The sequence below is a fragment of the Ursus maritimus genome, unplaced genomic scaffold (genome assembly GCF_017311325.1).
Source record: "Ursus maritimus isolate PB19 unplaced genomic scaffold, ASM1731132v1 scaffold_31, whole genome shotgun sequence".
Classification (NCBI taxonomy): Eukaryota; Metazoa; Chordata; class Mammalia; order Carnivora; family Ursidae; genus Ursus; species Ursus maritimus.
The window spans coordinates 31,614,622-31,634,782 of record NW_024425675.1 but is presented as its reverse complement, the minus strand read 5'-3'; the positions used below and the strand labels follow the sequence as shown (position 1 = coordinate 31,634,782).

Below are 20,161 nucleotides of genomic sequence, written 5' to 3'. Positions count from 1 at the left end.
CCTGAGGCCTCCTGGGCCAGGTCTTCATGATGCCAACTCTTCCGAGAGGAAATGGAAAGGCAGTTCGAAGCAGCTGTGTAATGGACCACATTTCACAATTTCATATGGGAAGTCGGTCTCTTGTAGGTTCAGCTTGGTGAACACGCCAAGAAAAATGAATCCGTTCCCATGTTGTTTCTCCTTCCTTCCCTTTCTGAGACTACGTGGCAGGGAAGGAATGCCCTGCGTGACCCTTGAGGGCAGGCGCACCTGCTGTCACCTGCCAGGCCGCCCCAGCCCTTCCTCTGTCCTGGGGCAGCTCCCTGAAAGGCCCCTGGTAGTTAATGGGTGCCCTTCCCTTGGCTCTCGATTTGATTCTGCCACTGACGTTCCGTAGGGTGTGGCTGCGTACTGAGCGTTTGTGCCCCTCACACACTCTGGTGTTCAAGCCCCAGTCCCGAAGGGGACAGTGTCAGGAGGTGGGGCCCCCACGATGGGACTTGTGCCCTTGTGGAAGAGACCCGGGGAGCCCCCTTGCCCCTTTCCCCGGTGCGGACACAGGAGAAGATGCCGTCCAAGAACCAGGATGCGGCTGTGACCAGACACTAGACCTGCCAGCACCCAGATCTTGGACGTGTTGCCCCCAGAGCGTGAGGAAGAAATGCCTGCTGCTTATAACCCACCCAGCAGCACGGGGAAGACAGTAAGGAAAACGTTATTCCAGAGGGGAGAGCTGTGCTCTTGGAGCAAAGTTGGCAGGAAGGAGAGTGGGTTTTCTGGGCCAGGCTGCAACCCGTGTTAGAGAAATAGGTTAAGTTAAATACATGTAGGATTTTTAAAAGGGCTGTTTTCCCTGCGCCTTCTTTATCTCATCAGAGCCTGGAGCAGCAGGCGTTCAGAAAGTGCTTCTCTTTCCTTCTACTGGTAATTAGAACACAAATGCGGCCTTCCATGGGGGCGGGAATCAGAGGCCAAAAATAGGCCTTCCCTACGTGTGTCTTGTCTGCTGTAGGTTTCCTGGGATGAGTCAGCATCTTCACTGGGACCACATCCCTCATCGTATACATGCTGTTCCACTGCCAGCTCAGTTTGCCTGGTGCTGCTTCTGGGACCGGTCTGCGCACGTGTGCGTGTGCACGTGTGCGCACGGGTGTGCATTTGTGCGTGAGTGCACGTGTGCGTGCGTTTGTGTGTGCGTGTGCACCTGTGTGCACGTGCGTGCATAGGTATGTGCATGCGTGAGTGCACGTGTGCGTGCGTTTGTGCGTGCGTGTGCGTGTGTGGTATGTATGCATGCACGGTGTGTGTTGTATGCACACATCATATCAGGGCACTCTGGAGCAGCTGAACTCTTCTTCCTGGAGATGCTGATGTCATTACACCCATATGTTGGGTGGGTGCTGTCTTACACCTGCTCTGATCAAACCCCCGAGAGGGCAGGTCCTGCCTAGTGCCCCCCATGGAAGTTGGTCGCCCTGGGGCAACACCTGCCCCTGGCTTCATTATACGTAAATAACCAAGCTCAGTGTTACTCTCTGCAAAGTTGCAACAAAGGTGAGCAAAGCCGCCTGGACTTGCTCGCACTCCAGGTAACTCCCATCCCGTTCTCCTGCCCTCTCTTCTGCAGACGGGGGCATGGGCTGCTGACCCATTGAAATGAAGGGGAGTGACCCTACTCTCCGTGATCTGGGCAGTCACACTAGGGCTTCGGGGGAGAACCCTCCTGACCACAGCAGAGGCAGCCAGGCCATGCGCGCGAGTGCAGTCAGCACAGATGGCCTGGCATGGGGCCTGGCGGAGGAAAGTGGGGTTGTGCCTTACGGTCCGCGGTGATCTCGTAGGGCGAGTGGAGCCTGGCGTCTCCGCAGGGGGACGTGCTCACGTAGAGATGGAACAGCACGTTGTCCCTCAGCCGGTAGCCGCCATCCTTGGACCGCTCGAATATCGAGTGTTCCGAGTCCTCCCGCCGCTTGCTAGGGGTCAGAGAGAGGGTCCTGGTCACCTCTTATGAACTAACAGAAAAGCGCCCGCTGGGCTGACACCTTTGCCTGGTTTTGTGTCTTATTTCCCCATTTCCTCCTCATTGCCCCCCCTGCATGGTGCTTTATCTCTGAGGGACCGCGTCTGGCATAGGTGGCAGTGACACGGGGCAAGGAGACCCGGCCGACCCCCGATGCCCCGGAACATTGCATCTCGGGCTCCCCTGTTTCAGAGCCAGCTCCCTCGGTGATGCTAACCCATCTCTCCATGATAAAGCCTCGTCCTGGGGCTCTGTGTGCGGAGGAGTCAGGAGCCACTTGAGAAGTGGGGAGTGCGTGGCCTCCAGCCCCTGGAGGGACCCGCTTCCTCCTGCATGCACCCTGACCCAGGGTGGTGCCCGCGCTCCCCCAGCCCGTGATGGGCACAGGCCTCTGCCCTTGGAAGCCCCAACCCGAGGGAAGCCGTGTCCGCCGAGCACAGGCTTTCTGCTGCTCTTGCTGTTTCCCCTGTTCTTCCCCGTTGCTGGTGGATTCTGTCAGCCGGGCTTGAGGTCGCGAAGGCAGCAGAGCAGACCTTGTCCCCAGGAAACCACCAGCCTGTCTGCTCCCTGCCTCTGCCCCCGGGCTCCATATGGCCCCCGGTGAATGTCGGCCTGGTGCTGTGAGTTGGGTGTTTAGAGAGGAAACCCTTCCCCACGTTTGGGGAGACCCACACCCCATCCACAGCACCCTCGGGAGGCCCGGAGCTGAGCGAGGCCATGTACTGTGCTGCTGCTGGCCGCGGGGCTCACGGGAGGTTAGCTGAGGGTGCTGAGGCGTGACTTAGGCGGGAGTCTGTCCGTGTGCCTCCGGGCCCCCCTCCTCTCCCCCGCTGGGCCCGCTGTGTGAGCCCGTGATGCACGGGAGGTGCCCCCTGAAGCCCGAGACCCGCTGTCCGTGGATGCAGGAGCCTGTCCCGCGGAGGAGGAAGGGAAGCAGGGGTCCGGATGCAGAGACGTTTCCGGCATAGAGCCTCGCGGCGGTCAGGGTGCTGTGGCCGCGGAGCTCAGGCACTGCTGTCTGGAGCATCAGCTGCCTGCAAGCACCTGCGGTTCTGCACATTCAGTGTGCTGTGCAGACAGATGCCAGCGCAGACGACGGCCGTCCCGACCGCGGGGCCCTTCCTTGTGACCCCCTTAAAACACACTGGCAGTGGGGAGGCAAGAAGCGGACCATCACTGCACTTGGGTCCCAATCCTGGGGGACAAGCTCTGGAAAGTGGAACCTGTTCGGGACAGTGGGGCGCAGGGACACTTGGGCGGGGCCTGGGTCTCAGGAGTGCTCGTAGCTGCTGGCCTGGGGCCTGTCTGCTGGCAACTGGGCCCCGGTGCCCCAGCGCCCCAGCACGAGGCCCTGGGAAGGGAAGAAAGTGGCAGATGTCTGCAGGCCAATGAAATCTGGGGAGTTCTCCGAACGAGGGCCTGACAGGGTGAAGGGGGGCTCTTAACATTCCTGTACTTTCCTGCTGGTTGTGCATCCCCTTGGAAGGGACACACGTTGTCAGAATCAAGCAGCGGTGTCCATGTTGTGGGCACCCCCCCTCCTCCCCGGCTGCAGGGAGCACTGCTCACGCTCACCCCTCGCACAGTGAGCTAGTGAGGTAGGGTGACCCTGCCCGTCCTTCTTTCAAAAACATAAGGCTGGTTCTGGGACGAGCAAGTGGAGGCTGGTGCTGGGGAGAATTTCTCCTCGTTTAACCCCAGGACGGGGGTGGTGTAAGCGAGAGCTGGAAGGCCCGCCCCTCTGGGCCCCGCCACTCCCTCCCCACCTGGTCTTGGGGCCTGATAGTAGCTGGAGAAGCACTGAGGGAGCGTAGGTGTGTGTGACCCGGCACTGCGAGCCCGACCTCCGTGTTTCTGTGGTTTCCCTGGCGGGACGGCATCCTGAGCCTCCCCAGGACAGCCTGCACGGCCGCCCGTGCCTGAATTTGTGTGCGCCGGCCCAGGGAAGCAGCACCTCCTTGCCAGAGGCCGCGTGTTTGAGCCCCGAATTCAGATGTGGGGGTCCTGCCCCCGGCATGACGGCGTTAGGAGGTGGGGCCCCGTGAGGGATCAGCGTCCTTGTGAGAGAGCCCCCAGGAGCCCCCCTTGCCCCTCGCCCAAGTGAGGACACAGGACACCAGACAGCAGCCCCGCCGCTGTGAGGAGGCGTGTTCCTACGTGTGGGCACGTGTGCGGCGGTGGCCAGTGCCCCAGGGGCGCACCGTCTGGGTCAGGTCGTGCTGCGGGCGGCATGGCTGTTGGGGACGGGGGTCCGCCGCTTACCTCAGGTGCAGCTCCAGCTGGGCGTACAGGAAGTGGACCAGCGCTCTCCGGGCTACGATCTCCGCGTGGCAGTCGTTGACCACCAGCCCCTGGTCATTGATGTGCTCGCCGCTGATGCACTTGGTCCCCGAGGACAGGACGATGACCTGCGCCTGCCTCACGTCCAAGCCTGGGGGACAGAGAAGGCATCAGACCACCTGTGTGGGAGCCAGTCTGCTCTCCCCATCTCCCGAGCCAGAGACCCCAGCCCGCGGTGGAGCCGTCCCACACGGGGAGCCTCGACGTTCACCGCTGAGCGTGGCAAGAGGCGTAGCCGACCACCAAATATGCCAGCGGGACCAGCGCTGGCGCCCAGCTGGGGGGACAGACCTGGCGGGCTGCTGAGGTCAGGCTGCGGTTCTGAAAGGGGGGAGCCCCCCTGAGCCTGGCCGTGCTGTGACCGCCGGATGAACCCCAGAAATCCTGCCGCCATCTCCCACTTATCCCGTGCCATGAGAGTTGCATCTCCATAGAAAGATTGGTCGATGGGAGAATGTTGTGTGCAGGCCGGGGGTGGAGGCCTGAGCCAGGCAGGGACTCCCGTGAAAATAGGCCCCAGGCCAATCCTGTACCCATCCACGTTTACCCCGGAGGCGCCACTTGGGACTTGAGACAAGACACCTGTGTAAACTTGGGACCTATGGGTAGTGGGCCGGCTTCACCTCCCCACACGGAGCCAGTGGTCTCTCAGGGCCACCAGGACCACGGGCAGGATCTAAGCCGATGTCTGGGTCCTTTGAGCAGGCCCGTCTCTCTGTCCCCCAGCGCTGGACCCTTTACCCCTTTGCCGCGAAGCAGGAGCACATCCCCAGCTCAGGGGAAGTCACGGCCCAGGGCCTTCAGGACGTGTAGGCGCCTGTGTCACAGCTTGGCATTCTGGGCCTCGAGGCCGGAGGGCCCCGGAGGCGAGCTGGCCAGGCGGCAGGACCTACCCTCACTCACGTGCAGCAGAGCCCCCGGCCAGGGTGCGTCCCTTGGCAGCAGCGCATCTCACGGATGGGGGCTGGGGGTATCTGGTAGGGCTGCCGCTCCCCAGACCCGGCACAGAAGTGGGAGCCCCCTGGCCCTGGCCTCGGTTCCACCACTGCATTTCGGGAGCAACATCTAGGCTGCGGATTCTGCGTCCTGAAACTTAAGACTGGTGCGCGACAGTGCACGTCACAGACGGCAGTGAAAATAACGTGTGCTTTCTGATTCAGCGCCATGAGGCTTTCCGTTTTCCCTAAAGAGCGGCAGCACAGATGGGAGCCAAGTAGCAGGTGGTAATGCTCCGTCCCACCCCTCATGGCTCCTCCCTCCTCTCCCGTCAGGGCCCCGGCAGCTGTTTCCCAGACCCCTGGAGCCCCAGGGACAGCAGTTTTCTGGGATCTGAGGGGAGAACTATGAAGCCAGGCTTCTGTTCGCTTGTGGCCGTCATATGTGACCTGCAGAAAAGATTGAGTGCCCCGAGTCATTGTGATTTTTAATGCTCTTTATATATGTAAGAGCAGAGACTTTTGAGGTCAGACAAATGAATGGGTGGTTTTCTGACTCTTCCTCTGTGGCCGGGTTCCTAGCCATTGAGTGGGGCTGTGTTTGCAGCTGCCTGGACGCGCCCCTTCCACCCTCTCTTGGCCTCCGAGTTCCCCTTTCCCACCGCGGATCCTCGCTGAGGCCGGGAGCTGATGGGGCCTTCACACAGTGGAGGCCCGATGATTCATGCTCATTCTGACCACAGTCCAGGAAATCTCATCAACAAAAACAACATTCTGAGCAAGAATGGAAGACAAACAGAGCCAAAGAAACCTTCAGAAGGAACCCCAGACTTATATCTTTAAAGTGTGGGTGGGGCACCTGTGTTTAGGGATACCCTAGAAGACCACAATCTCCATTTATTCTTTGTCCTGTGAGGAGGGTGATGACTGCAGCTGGCTCACACCCGGAGTCTGGGCGTGGAGGCAGGGACTGGAACTCGGGATTCCTGCCCCAAGCTCCCCCCCGGCTGTTCCGGAGCCCCTGGTGCAGTAAACACTCAGAGTCCAGCCCAGGGGAAGTTAGTGACCTGCGGCCTGAACAGCACGAGTAAAGAGGTGCTCGTACCCTGCTCTGTGCTTTGCAGATTCCAGCTTAATTAAAGCAGGTATTTAGAGTAATGGGAAGTAACATTTAGGATTGTTTTCTTACAGTTTTTCACTATTCAGTTGTCTGTGCATGTGCAGGATAACTTAGCAGCCGAGAGTATGTGAGGTCGTCCCCGCTTCTCCCGAGGGCCGGTCTGATGCTCCTCTCCGGAGCTGCAGACACGGAGACTGCTGTCCCTCCCCCTTAGTTAATCCTCAGCTCCTCTGGACTCCGGGCTCTGCCGTATTCAGCGCAGCGACATGGCCCAGGAGATGTGCTGTTTGCTTGTTCGCTCTTTGTCAGTCTCACCTCCCGTGTGCCCGCGCCGTGCCATGTGGCGCACCCTGTTCTTCAGAGAATTTATTGTGAGTTTGGGGAGATGACGGAAATGGCTACAAAATAAGGTATCGTGTGAGAAAGACCATAGAAGTCTGTGCACAGAGCGTCACTAGGATGGGGGGGGGAGGGAACTGCGTGCGCGGGCTCCTGGAGCCAGGGGTTCCTGGATTCACGGAGTTCTCGCAGGAGACAGGGAGGATGAGGAAAGAGGTCAGGCAAAGAGGGGGTGTTGCGCATCTAGCCTCAGGCTGATTTGATAGAATGCGCTGGAACACGCAGGTGCCACAGAGGCCGTGTGCTTGGGGGCAGGTGCTGAGCTGCTCCCCCGGCGGGGCTGCGGGAGCAGCTCAGCAGGGGCCCCCGTGACATGAGACCCATCGCGGGACTCTGGTCACGGGGTGCCTCCTTTCCCGTGAGCAGCGGTCGCAGGAAACAGCCCTGCTGACTTCTATAGAATGAATAGAAAATGTGATCGGAGACCTCGTCCCGCAAAGCCCCAGGCCCAGTTAGTTCTGTGGGAGAATACTACCAACCTTGAAGTAGCCGCTGATTTCAAGGCTATTTATAGTGTCCCGACCAAGACCAGGAGAGCCTCAAGTTGTTCTTACAGTGAAATGCCTGTTACTGATCTATCCGCCTGACTGAGACCGCGCAGAAGGAAAACAGGTAGCCTCAGTTAAAGACATCAGAAATTCTCAATCAAGTACTAACCACCAAGCACTGGGGGGAAGAGCAACACAGTAATCACGACAAGGGGGGTTGATTCTGGAAATGCAAAAATGGATTCGATTCAAATAAAATACAATACAAAAATATGATTATAATTACAGGCACTAAGAAGGCACCTGACAAAATCCGACAACTACTTTTGACAGAAACTCAGTAAATGAAATACATGTATTTTTCCCACGTGGTGTTATACACACGCACACACACATATACAGAGAGGGGTATACACACAGGGGCACACACATGTATAGAGAGGAATACACACGTAAGACAGGTGTGCACACACGTAGAGATAGGTACACACACATTGCAGACAGGTGCACACACGCACCCTCCCCCAGCGGCACGCTTGCTGGGGAAGCAGTAGAGGGAACACGGCCAGAATGCCCACGGTAACTCCATTGCTTGACATTCGCTGAAGCCATCAGGCAACACAACAAGAGAAGGGAGTTGGAGCTAGAGTAATTGGAACGGAGAAGGAACAGTGTTGCTGCAGAACCCGCTACGGTGCATGTGCGGAAATCTCCGGAGAATCCAATCGGAATAGTGCTAGAGATGGTAAGAGAGTCGGTAAGGCGATAGGGTACAAGTTACTAACCAGAGATCAGTAGCCTTCATAGGTACGCACAGCAGCTAGCCAGAAACTCTAAAGGACAAACAGCTCCGTTTACTGCAGCAAACAAGATTCTGGGAATGAGTTTAACAGGAAACGATCAAGACGAGAAATGAATAAAACATTTACTCCCCCCGAAAGACACCAACAGAACTCGAACACACGGATGTCGCACCTTCTCGGATGGGAAGATTTGATGTCCGGAACCTTCTCTACAGTGATTGATGAGGTTACCATGATTCCGGTAGGAACAGCATGAGGGCTTTGTTTATGACAAGAAAACCTGGCTGAGAAGTATAGTTTTGTTCTGTTATTTATTTTTGAAGTACACAAGCTGATTTTAGTGGGTAACCCAGGAAGTTCTTGGAGAGAAGACTGATAGTAGGACACAAACCCCAGCAGACGCCAAGCACATTAGAAGGGCTCAACAGCAAATTGCCAGGGTTCTGACGCAGGAAGTCCCAGCAGGGGAACAAAGCAGAGAGCCCAGAAACTGACCTGAAGACAGACAGGAATTTAGTGCAGGATGGAGGTGGTGACCGCCAAGCACATTAGAAGGGCTCAACAGCAAATTGCCAGGGTTCTGACGCAGGAAGTCCCAGCAGGGGAACAAAGCAGAGAGCCCAGAAACTGACCTGAAGACAGACAGCGGGTGGTGGTGACATCTCAGACCTGTGGGTTGGAGACACTAGAGACACCATCCCATTAGTGCTGTCCAGGAACTGAAGAGCCCTCTGAAAAACAAAATTGCGTCTTCACCGTGCACCATGCACCAGGGTAAGTAACAGGTGGATCAAAAGAATAGCTGCAGAAGCATGACGAGCTGCAGCTTTATTCATGATCACCCAAACTTGGAAGCCTGTCCTCCCGCAGATGATGGATAAACAAACCGTGGTCCATCCAGACGATGGAATATTATTCAGTGGTAAAAAGCACGGAGCCATCAAACTACAAAGAGACATGGAGGGAGCTTGGATGCATACTCAGTGAAGGAGGCCAACGAGACAAGGCCCCACGCTGCAGGCTGGCAGCTGCACGGCATTCTGGGAAAGGTGGGACTACGGAGACGGGAAAGGAGCGGTTTCCAGGGGCAGGGGCGGCAGTGGAGCGACGGAGCACAGAGGTTCTCGCGGCTGTGAAGCTACTCTGTGACGCTGGAATCTGGGTCCACGTCCTTGTACGTCTGTCCCAACCCAGAGAACGTACGACACCAAGAGCGTAAATTGTGGACTTTGGTTGATGAAAAGAAAAAGGTGTAAATGCACTAGAGGAAAACATGGGATAATCTCTTCGCAAGTTTGGTGAGTAAAAGAGCTTTCTGATTATAACTGAAAGTCTCAAAGCAGTAAAAATTGCTAAATTCAGATGCATAAAATAATTCCGGGAGTACACTGTCCTGGTGATGCATTGCAAGCAAGCACACCTCACTCGGTCCCAGAGGAGACTGGGACCGGATCCCTGTGTGCAAACATAGTCGAGAAGAGTTCCAGGGCAAGAGTGAACGTGTCTCCCTGGATGGCCTCTTGCACCTCCACCCCCAACTTTAGGCAATCTTTGGGAAGGTCCTTTTATTTATTTAACTGGTACTGAGCAAATCTGAGCCCATTCAAACCCTTTGAACAGAAATTTTCACAATGCAACCTCTGATTACAAAATTTCCAAGAGTAAATCTATAGGTAAATATACCACCCAGCGTCCAAGAAACAAATATCTGAACTATGGGTTTATCCCATGTGCGACTGCCCGAGGGTGCGGTGAGTTCTGACTCCCTGTTTTCTAGTGCTGCGTCCACTGAGTGCCATGACCCCAGTAGTAGGGTTTCCGCAGCCTCCCATGGAGATGCCCCAGATCGCCCGGCTGTTGGACGGTGAAGGATCAGCCGGTTGGGCAGCAGCCGTGGGGAGGCATGAGGGCGGGTCCACTGCTCCGAGGCCTGAACGGGACAAAATGGGAGGGAGGACTTGGGTTTGGCTAGCGCTAAAAGGAATGCCTGAGCTGTTTTCATACTGTCATTCTTTCCCCTTCCATACATGATTCAGGCTGGTGTTCTAGACAGAGGCTCACATGTAACCCTGGTGGGCCCTGAGTGGCCACTGTCCCGGAGGCCACACTAGGGTCAGGTGACATGCTTCTCCTGCGGGGGGACTGAGCTTCCCCAAACCCGGGGGCTGCAGACGAGGCTGGGTTAGTGTGGGGAGAGACTCAGCCGGTGGCTCTCCTGTGGGTCTCCGGGGGCCACCCCACGGCATGCATGTGTGTCTGTCCCTCCTACTTCTGCCGTCGAGAAGGAACCTGTGAGTCTGTAGGATGCGCCTCCTCCCTGCCCTGAAAGGGGCCGGGAGTGAGTGTGACGTGGGAGGAGGGGAATTAGGAGAATGGCCGGAGCCGAGACCCTCAGGCTCTGGTGTGCATCTGCAGCCGTGTGGCCAGCCGCTGGTTCTGCGCCACCAGTGAGACGGGGATGTGCTTAAGATGCTGCCAATCATCTACTTACTTCCTGCCCTCGAGGTGTTCCTGCTGGGGTCAGCTTGGAAATACGCGGAATTCACTGTAGGGCGAGGTATGCGTGGGGGGCCGTAAGGAGACCAGGTTAGCTTTCAGGAGGTTGTGTCCCCCAAGGGCAGCTCTGCGAGGGTTTCCTTGGGCGTGACCGTGCTAATGTTACATTGAATAAACAGATTCCAGTGGGGCCGCCACTCCGCCAGCTCCGCTTCCTTCCTTCCTTGCCTTCTGCCAGGACTGCGGGACGGGGGAGCACGGAGTCACTGCCACAGCACAGGGGCACCGATGACAGCCCCCTTCCCAGGCGCTGGCTTACGCAGCATCCTGAGCCCTCCTTCCCGGCAGGCGGGAGGAGGCAGGAGACTGCAGCGGGAAAGAGGGACGCCGTTGTGATGTTTGTGAGGCCCAGGGTGTGATGTGGGGACCATGGTCTGAGTGTCAGCGAGAGACCCTGGGTCTTCCAGCCTGGGGTGCCCCCAACCCTGGTGCAGAGCTGTTCAGGGGCAGCCCCGTGGCTCCTCCCGCTGTCCCACAGAGCACTTCCCTCCTGCGGCGGGTTAATTCTGGAAAACTTAAACATCGGGTCAGCTGGGTTGGACGGGAACGTAAACGGTGAAAGCATCTGAAAACCCAGAGTGCTTCAAGGCCATTGGCTTTACCAGCCCCACATTTGCTCAGTGTCAGTCCAGGTGCTTCAGAACACGTTTGTTATACCACCGCCCCCCGGGGGCCCATCGGAGGTGACGGAGCGCTCCTCTTAACAGGGGATGTGCAAGGACTTTCCAGAACTTTCCTTTCCTCCCTCCTCTTCTTCCCTCCCCGCCTCCAGCATTCCTAACCTGGTGTGCAAGCCCACGACCATGGTGAGTGAGGACAGGAGAGTTTTTACTTTGTGGATGAGATAACAGGGTTTAAGCCCCAGAAACAATCCCTGGCTCACGGAGGGTAGCGTGTCCTTTTCCTTCTAACACCAATAAGCTCAGTGTTGCGTTTCCATTTAAAGAAGACTGTAGTTTAAGAGACTAAAGATGAGATAAAAGGCAGTGTTTGGTGTTCTTGCCCCAGGGAAACCTCTTGGGCGGCTCAATGCTGGCTTATGATGTGCTGGCGAGGAGAGGAGCGTGCAGAAGCGCCTGCACTCCGTGGGTGGGGCACGCGGTCCGGCGGGGATGCCGTGGGGATGCCATCTCCCTCCCTGTTTTGTGTGTTTCCTTGGGCACCTGCTCTCCGAGGAGGGGCCTCCGGCGTCTCAGGAGGGCTGGCCCCGGTCGGGCTGCTGCCACTCCTCAGCTGGGTCCCCTCGGGGCCACGTGGGTGTAACTCGGGGTCAGCTCCCGTGATTTCTAGATGGGCCGTGTCCTCTCAGCGATAGCTCTTCCTTCCCTCTCTGTGTTAGGGAGGCGTGTTCAGTATAAACAGTCAGCGTTCATGCTACAGGAAGGTCGGGAGTGAAATACATCCCGTGTTTCATGGTTTAGACCTAACCCTTTAGACTGAAGACTGAAAATCACTGTCCATCCTGCTACGGGCTGTGTGGGAGGTCGGCCCTCGTGAGTGCGATGGCCCTGAGCCTTCCTCCTGCTCCATGAGGCTCTGCACCTCTCAGCACCTTCCGGGACCAGCCCTCTGAAATCCAGGTGACCGACCGCTCACCGTCTCCCATCCCTGCACGAGGCTCTGCCTCTGGTCTTTACCCATCTCCCCTATGCCGTCCTGGGTGTAAATGGAAAGACCCACTTTTAATTTTATGATCAAAGTAATTGCCAGTCACTCAGGGGAGCCGGGAAGAAGGGGTTTGGGGATCTGTGTGCGTGTCCACGAGCCCTCTGTGGAGGTGGGCCTCACCAGCCCCTTGTGCGTTCGGGAGAGACGCGCTGGCTGTGGTCCAGCAGCCGGGGCTGAGCAGGACCGCCCTACCTGGTGTGGCGCATGGCTGACTCCTGGCTTGGCAGAGCGTGGTGTGGACAGCGCAGACGCAGATTTCTTCACCCTGTGTGGTCATTTTAGGTTCAGAGCAAGAAGCTCTGAAACACAGCAGAACACGGGTGCCCATGTTGTTACTTGGGACTTTCAGATTTTCCCTGTAAGACAGCCCAGCCTGCTTTACCCACAAGGGTCTGCCATCCTGAACGGAGCTGTTCCGGGCTGTTTTCTTCCCCATCTTGCCTTCAAGAGATGTGCATTTTTGCTGGGTGGGCATAAATCCCAGGCATTTGTGGAATGAGTAGAGCTGCCCATCAGCTTAAATCAGAAAGATGTTTGTCAAAGCCACAGCTTCTCAATGTGTTTTGCAGACAAGCCTAGCAAAGACAGGCTTGGACATATACCTCTGAAAATATGCACCAGGGAAGTCTATCTTCTGGTCATTTACTTAACAAGCTTAGAAGTAAATAGTTCTGCAGGCGAAGATCCTGCCACTCAGCACCAGGCCTTGTGCACGTGTAGAGGGGCCCTACTGCAGCGCGTTGTGGAGCGCACAGCCCACCTCTTGGCTCCGCCCACCTTCCCGCGTCTCAAGGAAAGGCACCTAGCCCCTTCATCTCCTTGTCTGTATTTCTTAAAAGCCGTAATTAAGATTCCTGCCTCTCCCCCTTCTCAGGGTTGTAGCAATTAACTTGATTAGTGTATGCGAAAGTGCTATCAACATTATAAATTTGCATATCAAATGAAAACCATCATTAATAGCTCCTTCAAGAGTCACTTTCCCATGGAAACACCAGGATTTCTTAACAAAGAAGACAGAGCCATCGCTTGACAACTTGGCTAAACAACGTCCAGGTTTCTGGTGGAGGAGGGCGGAGGGAGCGACACATTGCTGTTCCTCCTATGGGATCCACCGACCGGAAGGATTCTGGAGGGTGTGGAGGGAGAGGATGAAATCTGCGGAGAAGCCTGTCTCGAGGGAGCAACCACCTGCAGGGGGGCTCAGAGAAAGTGGGCACCGAGCCAGCAGGCACCAAAGGCGGGCTCACCAGGTGACTTCTAATTAAGGGCTGTTGGCTGGTCCCCGACCCACCTGGGTCAAGGAGACTAGTGCTTGGAGGAGCCCATGCCTTCCCCTGGGGACAGAGACACAGTTACAGGGGATATCGGAGCTGCGCTGGCGAGAGTAGAGCTGGTATTTTTCTCACAAATGTGAGTATTCAGACAAAAGCCACAAGCAGGATAAAAGAGGAAGACTGACTATAAACAAGGTGGGCTTGATCAGAGGAAGCACAGTCCAAGGACAGAGGAGGCTCAGGCGTCAGCTGGTGAGGCTCCCCGAGGACCTGTGAGGAGCATCACATCCATAAAACAAGAGGGAGGAGGAGCCTGAGAACAAGAGCAATGCCTTGAGTGATACCGATTGCAGAAATTTAGAAGCAACGGGCATTTGAAGAGCTCTCAGAGAAGTTTCAGAAGCGCCCAAGAACATAGAGGAATTGGGTGGACGGTACCAGGAAAGGGAAGAAACTGAGGTTCCGGTCAGAGTACTGAAAATTGGACAAAAACGTATGTATGTAAAGGAAGGAATGATATGAGAAAAAGTACAGAAATAAAGTGCTTAAATAAGAGCAGGTGCGTGGCTCACGCCTACATGCATTCTTATGAAATTATAAAACATTCAGTTTACAAAAAGGACCTTTTCACTCTTAAGGGAGGGCGGGGGCGATTTGGTAGAGACGTCAGCCAGATGTCTCTGGTTAGAAACATTAAGTAAGAAATAATAGAAAAATCCCCTCCAGATGCTCAGGGAAAATAATGTCAAGTGCAGAATTCTCCCCAAGCGAGGCTACCCCAGGAGCTTGAGAGCGTGGTCGGCATGCGGCCCGTGAGCGAGCATGGCCGGTTTCTGTCCCCACACACTTTGAAGGGTGTTTCTTGAGGCTGCGTCTGTCAGGCTGGGAGAAGGGAGGAGAGAGAAGTGAGGCTGGTGCTGGGAGGCGGTTTGGGCCCGGGGAAGGGCATGGGCCTGTCCGCAGACGTGGGGACTCGTCGCCCAGCACGTGTGCCAAAGACGCTTCCTTCTTTTCAGTGAAAGAAAAGAAAGTGGAGCATCCGGAAAGCACGCATAATACTTCAGGAGCTCTCTGTGGAAGTCCAGCAACAAATTGGGGTCAACTGTAAACGTGACGCAGCTTTGAGCGAGTGGTGGCAGGGCAGAGAATGTACGAGCCCGGACGCTGGCGCTCTCAGGACAGACATGGTGCGGGGACAGCGCAGGAACCCCAGCTGAGCCCACGCTTGGCGGCGGCTGCCCCTACCGTGTCCTGACCGCACGAGGCCGTGTCATGGTTTCCCACATTTAGGATATTTAGGACAAGGGATGGAAGACTGAGCATGGTATAGAAGAGACTGTAAGTGCCAGTAATGGTCATGTGAAAACATGCGTGTAGGGAGACGAGGGGCTCGCCAGGCAGGGCAGGGGTGCAGAGGGCACCCTCTCCACTTGATAGCATAAGAAAGAAAAGTGTAAGCATGTTACCTAAAACCATGAATGTTACAAACACGATAATGAAAAATCAAAAGTGTCAGATTTTACCAGCGCAAATCAGTATTCAGAATTGAAAAAAATGGAAATACAGAACGAATATAGTGTTTGAAGTCACGAGGACCCAAAAGGAAAATGATTAGCACCAGCTTCCCTGCCGAGCCGGCGGGAAAGAGCCGTGCTCCTTCCCGAGCTCCCTTCTGTCGCGTTTTTACCAGATACTGTGTATTTGGATAAAAATAAGAACTATTCTCTTTGTAAGCACATGTCTCTGCTGTCACCTTTCTCCTAATGGCTCACGAGGGGGAAGCACCTGTAAGCGCTGAGTGACATGGATGAGTCGGCGTCCCACCTGGAAACGGGAGGCATCAGGGTCAGGCCTTCCCACAGAGTCCGCGTGCGTTTACAACCTTGTAGCAGAGACGGCAACGAGTAAGACTACCCTTCCTGTTGGAGCTTCCCGCACGTGTGCTAAAGACCTGAACTGCAAGTAAGGTCAGGTGTCACATCGACTTGAAGTGAATGGTTTTTAAAAAATATTTCTACCAGTAATTTTGCATACATCTCCCTAATCTCTTGTTAATCAATGTGTTTATTAAAACTTCTCTTTATAACAAGAAGGTAAGTTTCAGCAATTTATTCCTCAGTGTTTACAGTCACTAATTAGTGAAGTGTGACCTCGGGCAGTCTCCTTCGTAGAGTAAATTCCGTTCGTGTAGGTAGCTTGCCTGCACCAAAGCCGGCGTGTTCACTGGCCATTCCCCACGAGTCTTTGTAAAATGTTAATGTTTTCCAGGGGAAGTCTGAGAGTAGCTTCAAGACTTCCCAGGATTGAGTTTTCCAGAAAAGCAGGAAGATACTGGGCAATCGGCCCCAGAGCTGAGAAATGCTGGAAAAACTAGTCAGCAGATCATAGCAACCTAAGTGCTGGGGTTGGGAAGAGAGCTCAGTGAAGGAGAAACCTGCGTCCCTCCCTCTCACCTTCTACCCATCCTCCCTCCCTCCCTCCGAGTTGCCAAGAGGCTGATGGGCCTAAGGTCCCGTGGCTAGTTGCAGGTGGAGCTGGGATTCAAACCCAAGCAATTGCTCTCGGCCCGCACCACCTCTCACAGTTCCCCAGACTGTGTCCTGAAGCGGGGGCTGTGTCTTTTCTTGTCGCCCCCTTGGGTGTGCAGAATGGTGTCCCACATGTAGATGCGTCCGATGGACGGCTGCTGGCTGCCAGAGAGAGGAATGCCAGGTCCAGCGGGAATGATCTCGACTGAGGTGGACCCTTAGCCCTCAATTTAGAATATTTCACTTTCTACATGGAGGCAGCTGTTTGAATGTACGGAGGGCACGGGTCGGTGGCTCGGGCAGAACGCCGGCCCCGGATACAGTGGCGTCACTGACGGAACGGAATTGCCTTTGCCTGAGCGCATTATCCTCACGAAGAAATGGTTACCTCTCAGAGCATTTCATACGCCTCATTCTACTCACCCAATTACAGCAGGGGACGCGTTTTTAGTTCCATTTTACCGAGATGCCTACCATGGAAAGCTTGAGCAATATGTGCCCTTGCACTAAAGCCCTGAGGTCCCGCGCTTGGCAGAACCGGGGAGCCCTCAGGGCGGAATGGTAGGAAAAATAGGCTGACCCTCTGGTTTTTAACTGATTTTTAACCTAAATATGTTTGGTCATCAGGTGGATATCTTTGTCTACACACGCAAAGCGTCTGTGTGAAACTTAACCCAAAGTCCGTTATTTCTGCAAGCATCCTTTTGAGTAGGTCACTACCAGCTCATGCCCAACTCTGGAATCAGAAACAGTACAATTCAAATAACCAACTGCTTAGTTACCATTCATAGACGTTTTCACCAAAAACTGATCGCTGAAAATGAACCACGTGTCTCCCACCCTGGCTGTCCGAGGCCACAACCTTCCCTGCGGTCTGGACGTTCCCCTCCTGTCCTGCCCCTCGTGTGGACCGGGTTCCACGTCTGTGAACCGCTTGGCAGGAAGGAGTATCCCCTGTCTCCTGAGATGGGGCTCGGGGTGGTCTGCACCCCAGTGGGGACTCAGGTTCCCTGCAACAGGCCGCCGTCCTGTGCATGGAGGAAGTGCAGGTGCGGTGGGAAAGCACGAGGCGCACGCGGGCAGCCTCCTCACCCACCCGCCGGAGGCAACTAATCGGTGGCCTGGCCTGACCTTGGGCTCCAGCCGTACCAACACCAACAGTGCACAGCGTTCTTGACCACGAGGTGGGGAGCCTAACAGGAAAGACACCGGCCAGGTCCTCACATGGCCCTTCTTCGCGGGAGTGGAGGCGCGTGGGCAGAGCCAGTCTGAGTAGGCGTCAGTGTGGATTTGCTGATCATCTGCAATCGTCACTGAGCTCTCTGGGTCCTGTTGCTCTTTTTCTTTTTCATGTCTTCGTGTGGAAGAGAGACTCATCTGGTTCCCAAGGTCAGGCAAACACTAAGTTTCCTGTCCTTGCAGATGGGATCCCACAGGGAAAACAAGAGGCATTACCTGTGGTCATGACGATTCCTGCCAGTGCTTTGTGGCGGGCGTGCACGGACGCCAGGCCCACGGTCAGCTCGTGGAACTTCTGCGTGACCAGCTGGGACACGGAGTCTGCGAATTCCTGAAAGACACAAGCACCAGGCCTCTTTGACGGCTGAGCCGGTGGCGTCCTGGCCTCCCTCCTCCTCTAAGCCACGTCCCCATGTGTGGCATCCGGAGGCCACCGCGTGCACTGTCCCAAGACCCCACGGCCCCATGGGGACCCGTGGCAGGCCTGGGTTCTGACAGGGGAGCCCCTGCCTGGCCTCGCGCCTGAGTGGAGCCTGCTCGCGGGAGGCTCCCGCCACTCTTGCCCTCCCCTGGCTCACGGAGGGGCCAGCCTGCAGCGCTCCTTCGGGGAGCACTTGTGTGATAGAACCCTGAGCAGCGTGGGGGCTTGCACACCCCAACACTCGGCCCCCTGTCTTCTCAGTGTGGGAGAACCGAGGTGTGAATACCCCCAGTCTCACGTACCTCCTGGCTGAGCTGCTGCCTGTGCTCACCCACGGTCTCCCCCCTCACTTTGTGCACACGTGCACAGGCACACACATGAGATGCAGGCACACATGTGCACATGTATGTGCACACGTGCAGTCACAGACATACACATGTATACACACGCACACAGTGCATTGCAGCCGGAGATAGTGCATGTGTGCACGTACACACACACTCGGAGATGCAGGCACACGTGTGCAGTACACACCCACACGTGTGCACGAGCACATGCGTGCACACGCAGAGATGCAGGCACACGTGCACAGCACACGCACACGCGCACATGTGTACACGCACAGATGCAGGCACACGTGCACAGCACACACACACGCGCACACACACCCCAAGTTGACGGAATCCCACTTGTTCAGTTTTCCTAGTGTGACCTGTATCCCTATTAAAGCAGCTCATCTGCGATGACAAGGGCGGTGTGGTCCAAGAATGTGGTTTCCTTGTCGCCGTCCTCCCTCCCACCTGGCCCCATGGCGGACGCGTCGCTTCTCTGCTGGCGGAGGTCGGCTGGGTGGCAGCACCCTTCACGGGTGTTGGAGACAGAGATCTGGTGTGAATCGCGTGGGCCCGTTTTCCTGATTTATAAGGTAATCCTCTTAATTTCCAGCCGACGGTGCTTTTGTGAGGATTGAACGCGTTAATGAGTCTTAAATGCTTAGCACGCTGCCCCGTGCTTCGTCAGTGCTCCCAGATGGTGCCTGTTCGTTCATCGTCGTCATCATCAGCACTAATTATCATTAGCTGCATCTTCCTGTCGTGGTCCACGAGGGGGCACGAGGCTCATTCCCGGGACGGGATGGAGCTTCACTTCCCTGCCAGGAGTCCGGATATTGTGCTACAGATGAGAACAGGACTCAATAAAGATGTGAAAGATAGGCAGTTTTTAAAAAAATCCCACTCATGGGCAGTACAACGCATTCATGCGGAAATGGGCCTGCTTCCCAGACTCTAGAAACCTGTGCAGGGACAGCACTGAGGTGTGGGGCCTGCTTCTCCAGTGCCGTGGGGGGTGTGCTGCTGCCGCTGCTGAAACCCATAGTGCTGGGCACCATACAGGCGTGACGATTCAGGCCTGGCAGGTGGCGAGGTCCCTCCGTTGGGCCTGCTGGGCATGGGACGTGTGTGCTGGCGGAGGTGCCTCACCTCCACTGGGAGCCGTGGAGTCAGTCCTGGGTGTGCTTGGGGCTGGAGCCCATCCTGTCCTTTGTGACCTGGAGATGGAAGTCCAGAGAGAGTGGGCCTGTGTCCCAGACACTGTGTCTGCGTGTCCTGCGGCGGCTGGAGCCAGTGACCAGAGGGGGGTGGCTCAGAACCACAGAAATCTGTCCCCCCCCCCGGCTCTGGGGACAGCAGCCCGAGGTCGAGGTGTCGAGGGCTGCTCTCCCTCCTGTGGCTGCAGGGGAAGGTCCTTGCTGCTTCCTGAGCTTGTGGGGGCGTCCCTCCCATCCCTGCCTCCTCTGTGTCTCTGTGTCTGTCTGTTTCTGCCTCTTAAAAGGATGCCTGTCCCTGGATTCAGGGCCACCTGATCTCAGATCCTTCGCGTCCCAGCTGCAGAGACCGAGGTGCAGGGTCTGGGGCAGGATGCGGGCTGCCTTTTTGAGGCCACATGCGGACCACTTCACCTTGTCATCGACTCTTCCACACTCGTGCCGTAACCCAGAGGGCGACGGTCTTCCATGGAAGTGTGAATTTGGGTCATTTCTGTATGCCGTGGATGAGCCCGACGTCTTCATTTGCTGGGGAAGATTAGCTGCATGATCAGGCTTTGCCTGGCGCCCAGACCAGGACCCGAGCCGTCCTCACTGCTTCTGTCACTCCAGCAGCAGCAGGTGTGGACACGGGGCTGACAGTGTTCCTGGTGCCCTTGCCCCCCGCCCCCAATGGCAGGTTTTATCAAGTTCCGCCTTCAGATGGATGCTGGTGGGCAGGGGAGCTCTGAGCTCCGACTGAAGGCACGTGAGTAGGGAGCGAGGCTGGTGGGAACAGGGTCCCAGGGTCTGAGGGCTCCATGCCGCCTCGGTGAGCACTTCTTTTGGAGTAAGAGCCTTTGAGC

General features: G+C 56.2%; 1 protein-coding gene across 1 annotated transcript in view; it reads right to left on the bottom strand.

Annotated features, from left to right (window-relative positions):
• Window positions 1-20,161, bottom strand: part of ADARB2 (adenosine deaminase RNA specific B2 (inactive)) — a 131,667-nt gene that overhangs the window by 36,313 nt on the left and 75,193 nt on the right. The window contains exons 4-6 of the mRNA XM_040645498.1: window positions 17,566-17,680; window positions 4,262-4,430; window positions 1,801-1,952 (exon numbers count right to left, since the gene is read on the bottom strand). Of these exons, the coding sequence (XP_040501432.1) occupies window positions 1,801-1,952; window positions 4,262-4,430; window positions 17,566-17,680 (436 nt within the window). The remainder of the gene's footprint in view (window positions 1-1,800; window positions 1,953-4,261; window positions 4,431-17,565; window positions 17,681-20,161) is intronic.